The sequence below is a fragment of the Populus euphratica genome, unplaced genomic scaffold (genome assembly GCF_000495115.2).
Source record: "Populus euphratica unplaced genomic scaffold, PopEup_1.0 scaffold75.1, whole genome shotgun sequence".
Taxonomy (NCBI): domain Eukaryota; kingdom Viridiplantae; phylum Streptophyta; class Magnoliopsida; order Malpighiales; family Salicaceae; genus Populus; species Populus euphratica.
The window spans coordinates 1,648,064-1,663,978 of record NW_011499866.1 but is presented as its reverse complement, the minus strand read 5'-3'; the positions used below and the strand labels follow the sequence as shown (position 1 = coordinate 1,663,978).

General features: G+C 32.6%; 2 protein-coding genes across 2 annotated transcripts; both read left to right on the top strand.

Moving 5' to 3' along the window:
- Nucleotides 1-1,208: 1,208 nt before the first annotated feature.
- On the top strand, nt 1,209-4,371 carry LOC105126238 (Protein kinase superfamily protein). The gene is made up of 3 exons (XM_011027046.1): nt 1,209-2,310; nt 2,735-2,818; nt 3,102-4,371. The coding sequence occupies exons 1-3, from the start codon at nt 1,542-1,544 to the stop codon at nt 4,172-4,174; spliced, it is 1,926 nt and encodes a 641-aa protein (XP_011025348.1). The 5' UTR covers nt 1,209-1,541; the 3' UTR covers nt 4,175-4,371.
- A 4,021-nt stretch (nt 4,372-8,392) lies between these two features.
- LOC105126237 (soluble inorganic pyrophosphatase) lies at nt 8,393-11,422 on the top strand. The gene is made up of 9 exons (XM_011027045.1): nt 8,393-8,665; nt 9,521-9,653; nt 9,763-9,791; nt 10,057-10,122; nt 10,275-10,382; nt 10,505-10,570; nt 10,689-10,809; nt 10,912-10,993; nt 11,105-11,422. The coding sequence occupies exons 2-9, from the start codon at nt 9,521-9,523 to the stop codon at nt 11,145-11,147; spliced, it is 648 nt and encodes a 215-aa protein (XP_011025347.1). The 5' UTR covers nt 8,393-8,665; the 3' UTR covers nt 11,148-11,422.
- Nucleotides 11,423-15,915: the final 4,493 nt, after the last annotated feature.

Genomic DNA, 15,915 nt, shown 5'->3' with positions numbered 1-15,915 from the left:
AAAACAAAAATTAAGTATAAATAGCAGTTTCAAAGTTGCTAAGAACTTTTAAGTATTAAATCTAGTTTAATGGCTCTAAGAACTTTTAAATATTAAACCTAGTTTAGTGGCTAAAACCTAAAATCTTTTTACATTTCTTGTTTAGTTTAGATTTTAAATTAAATTACATGAGAATTGATTTAATATGATTTAATAAATTTGTTAAGTTTAAAAGCAATCTAAAAGACTAGTTAAAACATAATTTAATTTTAAAAAAATTAATATGATATTTTATTTTTTAAATATTGAGATATCAACATATTAAATTAACTTAGTTTTAATTGTTTAACTTTATTTAATATGATATTCGACGTATTGAATTAACTTAGTTTTAATTGTTTAACTTTTAAATTTATAATCCGGGTCATGTACTCCATTAAATTTATTAATTTTTTTAAAAAATTAATTTAATTATATGAGAAAAAATAAATATTTTAAAATTAAATATCATTTAAATATCACTATATGTATTTGTAATAATAATAATCCTATAAAAAATAAATTAAAATAAATTATTAAGATAAAAATTAAAAAAAATGAATAAAAATTCAATGTTGAATTAAGTTTTTTAAGTTTTTTCTCCAGCACAGTCAGGTAGTGTTAATATAATCGTACCCGGAGGATATCAGTGCATAGGTGCTTGAAAACTACAACCAAAACATTAAAAAATTAAAAGTAACCTCTCTTCCTTTTGAAAAAAGGTATGTTAAGACAAAAGGTCGCTTATTTCTTCATCTAAGATTGAGCACATAACTCTAATTAATTTAATATCCCCACATCAGTGACGGCAGAGCCGAGAAGGGCAAACTCAAATTGTTTTTGAGTCTCTGTTTGGGTACAGGAATGAACTGCCCTAAAGGTGCATAAAAGCACAGATGTCAGCAGCCCAGGGACCAGAAAAGAGGGTAACATACACCCCAGGCGTGGCATTGGCATTGGGGATTAGAAGGGGTAGAGTGTAGTAAGCAAAAGTGGCTTTTTCCAAGGTAAAATAACGTAATATATAGATCTGACATTCCGTAATTCTCAAACTATATCTACATTTCCCAGAAAAAAGCTTGAAACTTGTGCAAATTGTTTTACTATGCTAATAATTTTAGAGAAAAGATTAGGTATTGTACAATCCAAGCCATTGAACTTAATTGAAAGGTTAAAACTAAACTCATCGGAAGTGCTCACTCTTAGCACACCATTCTAAATGTAGCCCATTCCACGGACCAATCTTCTCCTTTTCTCCAACTTCTATGCCTCCCCTCTCCCCCACATTACCTCTCTCAGCTGATCTTGTCTTGCCAGCATCTGTGTGATTTGTACCATTTTCGTGACACTCTTCTGACACGGCAATGTATTTGGTATAGCGAGCCTTGTAATTAATTCTCACTTCAATATTGGTCCATGAACGGAATGTGAAGAATATTCAGCTCTCCCTTGCATTCTCCTCTTCCTGTACTTCTATTAAATTCCTTCCTTGATATTCTCTCCGTTCAACTCTTTCAAAGGCAATGTTAGCTCTACTCTTTGCACCTTTGTTTCTCTTCACATTGCTCCATCAATCGCCCATTTCTCATTGTCTTCAAGAAACAACACAGCATCCTCAGAAATTAATTAGTCAGTGTGATGAGAAATGCGGGAAGTTGCGTATCCCATTTCCATTTCACCTGAACACTTCTTGTGCTTCAGTTTCCAACGCTTTTCATCTTTCTTGCTCAAACTCCACTACCCTTTACCTCAACATAGACTCTCTAAGCTATAAAGTGCTTGAATTCTTCTCCGATGGTATATTAGTAGACTTTGCGGGTAGCTCCACTTGTCGACAGTACAATGATTTGAATTCCTTTGGTTTGGCAGGAAATGACTGCTTTGGCATATCGGTTGATAATGTTATTGGTTTATATGATTGTGAGGACTCTTCTTTGTGTAAAGCAGACTGTGAAACGATTGACTTGCCTGGTTGTGATGGCAGTGGCAGTGGCCCTCCTGCCTGCTGTTATCCCCTTTCCGATCATAGTTCATGGGATTTTGGAGATGGCTTCTCAGTGTTTTCCAAATTTGGATGCCGGGGGTTCTCTTCTTGGGTTGTTTCTCGCGGTACCAACACTGGAAAGCGCGGGGTTAAGTTGGAATGGGCGGTTCCAAGGAATTCATCCAAGGGGGTCTGTGCTGACAAAGCAGACATTGTAAATGCTACAGCAGTTGATGGAGGGATACGGTGCAAATGTCAGGATGGATTCGTTGGTGATGGATATGCTAGTGGAGAAGGATGCATGAAATGTGAGTAGCTATCGATACCCCTAGTAATTGCTTCATAAATTGGGTTCAGTATTTTGTCTATTCCTTTCAATCAGAAAATAAGAAGGCAGACATTGGATTGGCTTTCTCATGTTAGCCAAGGGTTATTTGATCTTGTATTTCTCCCTTTTTAATTAATACTCTACAAATACACAAAAGCAAGGGGCATGGATGCACACTACTGATTGTTCAAAGTGTTGATCCTTAATCCTTCACTACTTTCTTAAAGATATCTGCATTCTGTTTTAAGTCCTGATTTTTGACCATTCAATCTATTTCTCACATTGTTGGTCTCGCTACCATACGCTATAAACATAGCGGTAAATTTAAGACTCAGAATGTGTCTGATAAGCCTATTTCCAACATGCATTAAACAGAATTCCTTTCATTCAATTTGTCTTAACAGCCAGCATCAAGGATGGAGAGGAAGCACGCGGCAGTGATCATGATACAAAAAAGCACAGGGGAAAAATGGTTACAATTTTAGCTGGTGTGTACTTATAATTCAGTAGTTAGATCTTCAGGCCATTGCAATGCGGACACATAATAAATTCACTTGCATGATTTCAGTGCAGAATCACAAAATGCAATATTGACTTGAATTGTATTTTTCTCATTTTCTCCCAGCAAGAATTTACAGGCAAACAAGCGAAGCAAACGTGCCTTATGAGTTTTCCTTACTCATCCATTTTTGAATTGACGCGATGCTATCCATAACTTTTCTTTGCTCCTGGTTGCTGTGAGAATAATACCATCACATTCTTACTTTGCAGGAGTTGTTGGTCCGATATTCATCATTGCCTCCCTGATTGCACTCTTTTGCCTCTTGAAACGGCCTGTTAAGGCCGACATGTACGACCCTGACCATGCTCATCTACATAGCACCATCTCATTCAGGAAAGCTTGTAGGACTAGATTATTCAATTACCATGAGCTAGAAAATGCTACCAGAGGATTTGATGGTGATCAAAAACTTGCAAGCAGCAATAACAGTACAATTTATGCAGGGGTCCTTGGAGATGATACACATATAGCTGTGCACAAGGTAGAATGCCGTGACGAAAGAGAACTCACTCAGGTCCTGTCTAGGGTTGAGGTTTTATCTGCAGTTTTACATAGGAATATGGCTCGTGTCCTTGGATGCTGCATTAACTCTGTCTACTCTCCACTAGTAGTCTATGAGTATCCTGCTAATGGTACCTTGGAGGAACATTTGCACCAGAGTGGAGAACAAAAGGTTGGCCTTGATTGGTATAAGAGATTGAGAATTTCCGCAGAAACAGCAAGTGTTCTTGCATTCTTGCAGTATGAAATCATCCCTCCTATATTCCACCATGATCTCAAATCCGGCAACATCTTTTTAAATGAAGATTTATCAGTTAAAGTCGCTGGGTTCAAGCTACTTACAACTAGCCTTGGAAATGATACTCATCCATACAGCAATCATGATGGATCTCGTATTCACCAGAGTGATGTTTACAACTTTGGCGTATTGCTTCTGGAGTTAATTACAGGCTCCAAAAACAAGGAGCTCCCAGCTATAGCATTGAAGAAAATTAGAAGTGGGAAGCTAGAAGAAATCGTGGATCCGTGTCTCCATTATAACGAGCAACCGCCATTTCGCCGGGATCAGATAGAGGTAATTGCCGACCTTGCCACAAGATGCCTGTTGTTTGGTGGAGATGGTAAGATTGGAATGGTTGAGGTTGCAAGGGAACTGATACACATTGCAAAAGAGAGCATTGATGGAAGTAGTAAACGCGGACGCGGACTTGAAGAGACCTTTTCAAATTCCAGCCTCCTTCAAATGATATCCATGTCTCCTGACTCTATATATGTTCCTTGATGTCAATAGGAGAATTGTTCTCGATGTGAATAGTAGTATTTGGCAAAGGATTTAGTTCGTCTATTTCACTTGTGAACAAGAACATTGCTTTCCAGCCCAGTCTTGTATGCTTCCATTTTCATTTTGAGGATTCAAACACTGCACAACACTCTATTGTCCACTGTTATATATATATATTCGAATGCATCTTACTTCTAGCAAACAAGCAGCAATAAAACTCATTGATATAGCTAGAGAATGCTGGCAATGGCCCTCAAGATTTTGTAAGTAGTGAGTGCTGATTTCTTTGGGGGGGTTTCATTTAGGATTCCTTGGCGCAAGGCGCCTAAAGTTATTATAGCCGTGCATGAATGATTTTGATTTTTCCTATCTGCTGAACGACCAGAACAGTCTTGTGAACCTAGCTTAACTGGGCATGGACTCGATAATGAGGCTCTCCTGTCAAGAAAGATAATTCACACGAGACTTGCTAATGAGTTCCAAGATCTGAAGGCTCGCCTTTTCGTTTCGATTGTTTGTTCTTCTTCTTCTTATTATTATTATGGTGTGAAATTGATTTGATCTCTTGAGAATGACATCCACTCTTAACCATGGATATCAGATGTTAGCCGACTCCGATAGATTAACCTGGAATTTTAGCCAGGTCTGAATTTGGCAAGACATGCGCTTGTTACCTGAATAAAATTATTTGACATGTCGGGTCGATTTAAAATTCAGGTGATCCAGTGAAATTTGATAAAGATCCTTTATTTTTTTCATATCCACCCCCTTTTTTTTTTTATGGCCTGATTGCTCAGCTGTTTTTTTTTTCCATGCCAACATTTTTTTTTTAATAAACTGAAGAATTAAATCTATAGGTATGTTCTTTAGTTCATCCCGAAGAACATTTTTATGTGGTTAGATAAGCTAGTGGTTCTAGTTAATGGATGGACAAGTCATTATTCCTAATTAACTCATATCAAATTTTATTTTATAAATATTAAAAAAATATATTGGAATACAAGTATATATTATGTTCATAAAAAAATTGTGTTATTTTAATATGGAATAAGAAACTTTTTTGTTTAAACATTTCAATTTTAAAAAATAAAATAATATTTTTTTAATATAAAATAATAATTTTTTAAACTTTATTGTTTATAATATAACTTATATTTATATAAAATATTTTTTAATATTTTCATGTGAAATATTAAAAATTTAAATATTTTTTTAATTTTTTAAAATTAACTCAAGTCAATTTATATGAAATAGAACCCAATTCCTTTCCCGAATCAATCCCAGATCAAATTTAATAACTATACCATTAATTTCTTTCTCGAGGAAGCAATCTAATTTCCCCCTTAGAAATTAATTTTTAAGGGGGGAATAAGATACATATGCGAATGTCCCTTCTTTTTAGACTTTTTAGCCTTGCTGAGTGCCATTCACTGCCCACGAAGACCCAACTACGGCCAGCAGGGGATTTTCCCTCAGTGAAACGTGCAGCTAGCTGGAGACGTGCTGGAGAAATTGGACCAGCAGATAGAAAGGTAGGTGAAGACTTCCCTGGCTGTTCTTTTTTTCTTTTTTCAAAGAACCCTTGGAACAAAAGGAGGAATATGTTCTTCACAGACCAAAGACTTCGTGGCCAGTAGAAGGCCGATGCTACAAGACATGATGGATGCATAGTTGTCGCATTACTTTTTCGCCAGTTCAAATAATGGCAATGGTACAGTTTAGGTTTTTGACGCATTTGAAACAGCACAAGACAGGTCAGTTCAGGAATACAAAAATATCGCCATTTAAAAGAAGGTTTTATATAGAAATCTTAATTCTTAGTTTTATTGTTGAATATTTCATTTTCTAGAGGATTAAATTATAGCTACAAGATCTGGTCCGGGAGATGATTTGGTCAAAACATCAGGTCATATAGGTTGATCAAATTTCACATGACAAAATAAAAAAAATATTTAAAATATTTAATATTTTTTATTAAAAAGTTAAGTAATAATTTATATGAAAGTAGATTATATATATATATATATATATATATAGACACACCACGTAAAAAAAACTAATAAGGAATGTAGGCTATAAAAGAATTTATGGGAGGCTAAGTATTCTTAAATAAATTACATATTTTTTAGGTTTATAAAAAAAAATGAGTCTCATCTAAATTATCTTGGGGTCACCTGAGTTTTAGATTGATCTAATGAATTATTTGAGTTTGATCGAATTAATTGCAGGCTTAGGCTTTTTCTATTTAAAACTTGGTGAAAGTCTCAAGTCATTTGAATCTCGAGCCAACTAGTTAAATAAAATTTTATAACAATGGTTTAAACTTGTTAAATAAATTCAAAAAACCAAACTAAACAAACTTGAAAACTTGAAAATAAAGGGAAAACAATAAAAATCTTAAACAAAGTAAAAATAAAATTATTAAGCGTGTTATTTAATTTCCTAAACTAAACAGAAAAATAATGCTTATAAAACCTTTTACATTAGTCTTCTCTAGTTTGGAAAAAAAAATCATTTTTAAATTTAAATTATTCTTGTATCAATCTTGTAGATATCTAATCAAGGCTTTCCAATCCTTTTTCCTTATTCACTTCAGGTGTATTATAATTTTAGATATTGATTTTAGTCTTTTCATGTTAAATTTTTCATAAGAAACATCAATTGATAAATATTTTCTCTTCTAGAACAATGATTTACAAATCTCAAGCTTTCTTTATCAACATATATTGTATTCATATAGCTCCTGAGAAAATCTACTTTTATGATAATAATAAACTTGTAATCAAATGGATCAAACATAACTTACATTAACAATTTTATCTTGATGAGCACTTCTATATTTACTTTGCACTCACCTTTAAATTATTAAGAACACTATTAATGATATAATCATTACCATTACTATATCATTAAAATATAATCACTATCAAAATAAACATTATAAATTGATGAAGAATATTAATCTACATCTATTTCACCTTAAACAAGACCACCAAAATCTTCAAGATATCGATCCTAATCAAAAAGCTATATATTATGTTAACCTCAATAAAAATCTTATGTCGAAAGAGTTTCATTATATGATGCCATGTCACATGTATGGCTTTTTTTGTTCGAAATCTCGGTGTATAAAATGACCAAAACTACACCATCCGTGAAAGCAAGAAAAAATGAAATGTAATCTTGAGGGGTGCAACTCAACTAGTCAAGCACTAAATTTGCTATATAGAGGTCACTAGTTCGAGTCTCACAAACTTCAAGGTTATTAGAGACTTACATGATCGTTACCTTTATGACATGTGGAATTAATTAAGGTACGCACAAGCTAACTCGAACACCCATATTAATTAAAAAAAAGATAGAATGTAACCCTAAGGAGTATAGCTCAACTTGTCAGGCTTTAGGTTTGCTCCATAAAAATTATCAATTCGAGTTTCACAAACTTCAGCATCATTGAAAGCTTATATAATTATTAATTATAGAATTTTAAGAAATTAATCGAGATATGTGTAACCTCGCTGGATATCAATAGTTACAAAAACAAAACAAAAGGATTGAAGGTTCATGCCTCTGAACTGTGTGCTGTAGAAGTGATGTTTTTCCTTTTTCTGGGAGCTCATGGGGGTAAAATCCCAAAAGAATTTAATTGGAGATAACTGGTTGGAATTTTGAATTAACATTGTACAAGTAACAAGGTTTTGCTTTTCTTTTTTTTTCTTTCGAAAATGGCCATGGACAACTTCAATTATCAGCAGCAAGACTCGTGTCCCTGCATTTCCTTTATCATTCCTTGTAATTCATTGTTCTGAGTTTGGTCTCCAAAAACCAATTTGGATTATACAATTTTTAAGGTGATTAGAGAATTATATTGTTGTTAATTTTATAATCTTAAAAAATTAATTAAAATGTGTGTAAAGTAATCCGAAGACCAACAGTTATAAAACAAAAGGAAAGGAACAAAGAAAAACAGAAAAGATTGAATGTTCATGCCTCTGAACTGTGTGCAGGAGTGATGTTTTTCCTTTTTTTTCTGGGAGCTCATAGGGCTAAACCCCCAAAAGAATTTAATTGGAGATAAGTGGTTGGAATTTTGAATTCCATTGTACATGTAACGTGGTTTTGCCTTTATCTTTTTCTTTTTCTTTTTATTCTTTTTTTTTTTTTTTGAGAAATAGTCATGGACAAGTTCAATTTAAGCAGCAAGACTCGCATCCTTGCACTTCCTTATCAGTCCTTTTACATTAAAGTTCATATTCATTGCGCACAAAAACACCACAAATAAGCTTGTGAAGGACGTTGACCCAAAAAATCGCTCGAGGAAGGAGGTTTCAAGCTACCTTCTCTCCATTTTGTACACAACGTTTTGACCAGCCCATGTTTCTCTCCCTCCTTCCCTCCCTTCTATAAAAACCATACATTACACCCCTATACACTACACATCCTTCGCGCATTGCCCTAACCCTTATCTCTGTCCCTTCTTTATCGATCAAGGTATGTTCTTTTTCTTTCTTTTCGCTCAAAGAAAGCTTCTTTTCTTTCTTTTCCTGATTCTTTCTAAGTACTCCCCAATCGAACTCTTTGATACTCTTCGATTTTGTAGATATCGTGACGCATTTCCAATCTTAAACAGGACTTTATGTTGTATCGTGATGCGTTTCCAATCTTAAATGGGATTTATGTTATTCCTTTTTTTCTGGGTTCCTGTCAATATGCACAAATCCCAAAAAAGAATTTAATGGGGGGGGGGGGGGACTTTGGTTCTGTTTTTTGCTTAGATACAAAGAACTGTGAGCTAATGTCAAGATCAGAGGGACATTCATCTCGGACCTCACTAAAGAAAAAGGTGTTTATTTAGATTTATAGTCCTGGATTCCTGAGAATGATATAATAGCAGGAGATCCAATTAAATGCAAACGCATGCTAATCTCTATCACAACATTCAAGTTCTTTCTCTTTTTCTCCTGATGTTGATGGTGTTGATTCCTTGTATTAGACTACGTAGTAACCTTACATTGAAAGAACTGGTTTAGATTCTCAATCGTCTGGCTGTGTGTTATTGCCAAGTCTTTGATGACACTAGATCAGTGTTCATTCATTTAGCTATATTACACCCAAAAAAATGTGAGGTAAGCTTAAAGTGCTTGGATGAATTGATCCATGATCTGCATTTTCTCGGGCCCTCTTGGGCAACATGCTTATACTATAGAGAGACTTGCTTTGAATTGAATTATTTTTTTATACCACATAGAGACTTGCCTTGAATTGAGCTTTGTTTCTTTGAGAATAATTTCTTGCAAGTTAACAATCATCATCAGACAATGAAGTAATTTCTTCTTCTGGTTACAGATGAGTGACGTAACAAAAACACAAGACAATGAAGTTGAAACTAGGCACCAAGCGCCCCGTCTGAATGAAAGAATCCTTTCATCTTTGTCAAGGAGAACTGTTGCTGCACATCCTTGGCATGATCTTGAAATTGGTATTTTTTCAGAAGATGATCGTATTTGTTATTTATATTTGATTTGCATTCAAGAATAATTATGAAATTAATTGTTCTGCAAAAATAAAATAAAAAATGTTTTGTGCAGGGCCTGGTGCTCCCCACATTTTCAATGTCGTGAGTATTTCTACTTACTTTATCTGTCAAATAAGTTAAAACATCATAGACCCAAAATAAAAACTGAAAGGAAGGACAAATTTATGATTCATATGCAAAAGATTGCATCAATCATTTGTTTCTTTGCTCATTTTTTCACCAATGTTTCTCTTCCCAAGAATCAATTGTGACTTGGAACTAGAGTGTGCATTTGAAATTTCCAAGCTCCTAGGTTATCTTTTAAGTGTTTTCTTGATTCTTTGTTTCTTTATCTTGGATTAAACAGGTGGTTGAGATAACAAAAGGAAGTAAGGTCAAATATGAACTGGACAAGAAGACGGGACTAATCAAGGTATAATTATATCTGTATCCATCGAAATTGAAAAATATTAATCCTAGTCTCTGGAACTTTGGAGGAAATGCTTTCCATGGAATTTGATTCCTTTTCACTTCATTCTTTCTCTCACAGCCTTTCGTTATTTTTTCTGTTCAAATGAATGCTAGGTTGATCGGATTTTATACTCCTCCGTGGTCTATCCACACAACTATGGTTTCATCCCTCGCACATTATGCGAAGACAATGATCCCTTGGATGTTTTAGTACTTATGCAGGTGACTTGATTTCTGTTCGATATTTAATTTTAAATTCTACCTTCCGCTCAATGTTTTTCCTATGAACCTAATTGCATTGAATTTCCCAAATTGTGATCCAACTGAATTTCTGATCTGAGTAGGAGCCTGTCCTTCCTGGTTGTTTTCTACGAGCCAGGGCCATTGGACTTATGCCCATGATTGACCAGGTAATCTTCTGGAATTGTGAAGCAAATTGAATCACTGATCCTTAAAAGGTTTAGGTTTTATACCATTGATAATTCTTTCCTTCAGAATGCAATTAAATTACCCATCATTTTAACGCAGGGAGAGAAAGACGACAAAATTATTGCAGTTTGTGCTGATGATCCTGAGTACAAGCACTACACTGATATAAAGGAGCTGGCCCCCCATCGTCTTTCTGAGATCCGACGTTTCTTTGAAGACTGTATCCTTTCTCTCTTGCATTGACCAATGTTAATTTTAGTGAGTATTGTTTGATGCTGGTTTACAATGTGAGGCTTACTGGTTTCTTAACACACTTGCACAGACAAGAAAAATGAGAACAAGGAGGTTGCAGTTAATGACTTCTTACCTTCAAATACTGCTGTTGAAGCTATCCAGTACTCGATGTAAGTTTCTCTAAATGACAAAAGGGATATGTTCCTGCATCTCCTTCCAATACCAGGTCTTGAACTTGATGCAGAAACATTGGTTCTGAACTCATTTACTGCTTGGTGCAGGGACCTTTATGCTGAGTACATTTTGCACACCCTGCGTCGGTAGACAGCTGACTTGGCTGTGATCCCATGTTTTTCCTTCGAGGGAATTCCTTTGATTCCAATAAGGGGATCATCAACTGTCATTTAAGATTATGTTTAAACTAATATTTTGACTTTCTGTAATTTGAATTGTTTATGGTACTTGCTTGTTTTAAACAATGCTGCTAGATCATTGATATGTTTGAGTAATAATGTAATGTACTAAATCGGTGATTCGTGATCAAGGATAATGGAAACTATGAAGTACTCTCTCAAAAGAACTTTTCTTTTCCTTTGAAAGCGGAGGCCCTCATTGCAAATATTAATAGAGAATTCCGGCACATAAAGGCTATTCAGCATTCTCTACCTGAAAGAGCAATGCAATCTTGTGGGATGACCACCAAAATTTCAGGTTTCGAAGTTTTCATGCTTAGATTTAAGATATCATCCTATTGTTTTTCTCAACAGACACTGATGTTCAATCTCACTGGAATAATGAATCAAAGCATGTGGGATTGCTACGAAGTTGGTTCAGCCAAGTGACTTTAGATTAAGAAACTAGAAGTGGCAGAACATTTACCCTAGCTTTTTGTTTTTTTTTTTAACACTGTTGTTCACAGTTATTGTAGATTGGAATAGTAAAATTATGATTTTACTCTTAACAACAGAACAAATGGCCTTGGAAGCGGGCATAAAGTGATTTTTTTTGTTTGTTTTATCCACGCTTAAATGAGTAATTTATCTATAGAAACAAAAAATCATGTGTTGATAGATAGAGGTATTGGTCTCCTTGTTCTTGAAGATTTTAATTCATTTTTTCTATGAGAGATTACTTTATCAAGAACTAGTTGCACATTAATTGGTTGTCGTTCAAAATTATCTAATTGATTTTTTTAATTGTCTTAGTTGCCCTTGAATTGGTTGGTGTTTAAAATTATCTAAATGATTTTCTTGAACAATAATAACTAATTGTCTTTATTCAATTGAACTTATGTTTCCTTAATTTTTATTATTTTAAAAAGATCACTCCAAACTAGTATTCTCAAAGAATTTAACATTTTTTAGGTCTAATATTCTTGTACTTTAAGAAGGATAATAATGCATATTTCCTTTAGAATTCACTATATAACCAATTAAATATTCACTGATTGCTCTAAGGTTTAATTTCTTTAATTAAGAATTATAAATTCTTATTTTAATAGCACAACCTCATATAAATATATAATTTAAATTAAATTCTTATCTTAATAGCACAACCTCGTATAAATATATAATTTAAATTAGTCATCCATCCATTCTATAATTCGAATAGTATCTTATATATAAATTTAAATAGAACTCTATTTAAAATACACACAACAATCTTTAATACTTTACTCCATAATTTTATATAATAAATTAAAATTATTGATCATATTGCTTATAATGTTCATAAGTGTTGAACATATTGCTTAATAATGTTATCTCCTTCAAATAACTTTATAAATGGACCTAACATTTGTTCATTTTCTATGTATTTACCATAATACTCCATCTTTATTTGACCTTATAATTTTTATAGTTTTTTTTCTCTATAACCTTGTAGGTCTTAAAAACATTAAGTGCTCCAACCTTATTAAATAAGAGATAGAGATACACAAATATAAAATAATCATCAACGATCAAGATAAAATATCTTTAACCATTTAAGTATAGCATATTAAATGGTCTACATATATCAGTGTATATGATTTCTAAAAAAATTGATCTTTTTTATGGCATCTTTAATGATATTATTAGTTTGGTTTCCTTTTATACAATCTATACAAGTACCAAAATTACTAAAATCAAGAATATTTAAAACTTTATTATTCACTAATCTTTTAATTCTTTCAATGGAAATGTGACTTAATCTCTTTTACCATAACATATAAGAATTTTCATCAATTTTGCTTCTTTTAATACTAGAATCAACATCAACTTACATTGATAAATAGTTAAACTCAAAAGTGGGGTCTAAAATAGTTATATATAAACCATTAATTAATATTTCACCACCAAAAAAAATTTTATTTTTCAAAATACTAAAATGTTTTTATAAAAAAATAATTCATAACCAACATTATAGAGTCTAAAAACTAAAATGAGATTTCTAGAAAACAATGGAACATAAAACACATTTTTTAAATTTAAAATAAGTCAAAATTTTAAAACTAATCTAAAAATTTATATAGCTTTAACTTTAAAGCACGTCTAATTTTCTGAATAAATATCTCTTTCATTTCTCTTTGATTTTCTTAAACTTAGAAAGTCTTCTATGATATTAAAAATATAAATTGTAAAAGCAGAATCAATCCATCATATATCAGGAAGAATCTTAATAAAAAAAGATTCATGACATATTAAAAAGATGGGTTTATCTTTTTTTGTGAGGCATTTCTATACATGTAGCAATATTTCTTAACATGTCCCCATTTCTTGCAAAAAAAACATTGGTTATTTTTGTCATATTGCTTTATTGATATATTTCTATATTTCTTCACTTCAAGTTTCATGTAAAAAAAATATTGGTTATTTTTTCATATTGCTTTATTGATATATTTCTATATTTCTTCATAAGGGTCATTTTACCCTTCTTTTCATTTCCCTTAACTTTGAAATCAAATGAGCACTTTCATGTTTTGCAAGTTTTGATTTTCCTTCTTTTTGAACACACAGTTAATAATTTATTAAGTAACTATTTTTTCTAATGTGTCTTATAAGAAATTTTAAATGGATCATGTTCCATAGAGAGAGTTTAAAATGAAATAAATCAATAATGACTAAAACATATCAACCTCTAAGGATTTCAGCTGAACAAAAGTGTCCCTTATTTCTATAATGTGCTCAAGCACACCTTTAAAATAGTTAAATAACATATCTGAAAGCTTCATTATTAAAGTGCTGACCAATGCCTTGTTAGGATGAATAAATTACTCATCTATAACCTTCAAGAAATCTTTTGTCTTGAAGGATTGAGGGATAAAATTCCTAATATTTTTACTTATGCAAGATTTTATAAACATTAAATGTAAACTATTACATCGCTTCCACCACTTATAATTAGTCTTTTTCTTAGCATTACTTGATTACGTGAGGATGTATGATTCATCCTTCTGTAAGGTCAAATCTAAATACACATCTCAATTTAAAGTGTATACTTTCCTTCCAATCAATAAAATTATCATCACATACTATAGAAATACTAAATATATGAATAAAAGCAGTAAAAAAAGCTGCAATAACTAAGAAAATACTTTAATGCAATGAAAGATGTACTTTATCTAAATCAACCAGTGCCAATTTTTAGTAGTAAACTCTTAACATTTATATGGCAGAAGTTGCATCATGCATAAAATTTGCTAATTTTTTAATAACAAGACTAATAAATAAAATACCAAGACTAAAATGTATTTACATCCGAGGGCCTAGAATAAAATTTATTTTTAATGTTCATTTATTATTTTATACCACTTAAATCATAAAAATAACAACCTCTGCATGACCAAGCCATTACTTTTATAAAATAATTGTAATTAAACTACGTACCTTATAAGCCTAATAATTTAATAGTTCTTAATTATCACATCAAAGTGTGGCTAGTCCTAAACTAATTAACATCACAATCTCATCGTGCTTAATTATGAAATAAAACCTTAGTTGATACACTTTTAATAATCATGTAAACCAGATCTTGATTTTTTTGTAGTAATTCTCAATAAATAAATACGCTAATAGATCCAGAACAAAAAAATTATAAGCTTCGTAGGCAGATGACCCAGTAAAAGAATTGCGAAAATCCCTTGCAATACATTATATTAGCATATAAATAAATTTCATAAGAGGAATCATAATTCTCCAGGATTGATTTCCAGAATAGACGTTGACATAGAGACTTGATAATTAAAAAAACAAATTTTGGGATCCATATCTCTCTGCCATGATTATTAACGCACAGCTATTCAGGGATAAATATTTTTCTAATCTATTCTTTTCATTAATTTCTTTTGTAGATTTGCAAGACGAGTTCCATTTGTTGTTGCAGACTCTTTTTCCATGAATTGGAACATGTTTTCAGTGATTCACTTATCTGGCTGGTACGTACCCCCTTCACCGCCTTTCCCTCAACTGCTGGACTCTGGATATTATAGAAATGAACTTTTCAGATTTAATGATCAGGAGGGTGTCATTGCCTGAATTCATTTTTTTGGAGCGTGGTGTTCGAGTTATTTTCTTGCAGTGTTAAAGGTATTCCCATTTAAGCCGGTGGTCTGTTGCATCTGAAATCTTTTGCACAAATGATCTTTTTCAGTTAGCCCTACATCCATCGGTTTTGGTTTCCATCCTGCACGCGGCAGTCTGTCTTTGACAATACAATCTTCGTTTATTTATTCCTTGGTGATCAATGCTAACATGATCACACTGTGTTGCAGGGTCGGTGTTTCTCCGTGGGAGCTTTTGCTCACAAGGGTGTCCTGTGCATGCTGGTATTCTAAGCTACTAGGCAAACATTTGTTCTTCTCTGCCGGAACTGATCCAGCAGCACTTTTTTTGGCTGATTCCAGAATTTATATACTCTGTTATTGGGTCCTGATTATTGTTATTGTTATTATTTGTCTTGAAACTATGCAGATTCAGCCATGGATCTCAAACAAATATAGAGTTATCACTGTTTAGAGTACCACAACCTTTAAATCTTGCACATTAATGTTTGTCCATGAAAACAAAAATTGAAAGTTTGAATCTGTTCTGTTTATTTAATAAGGGAACAACGT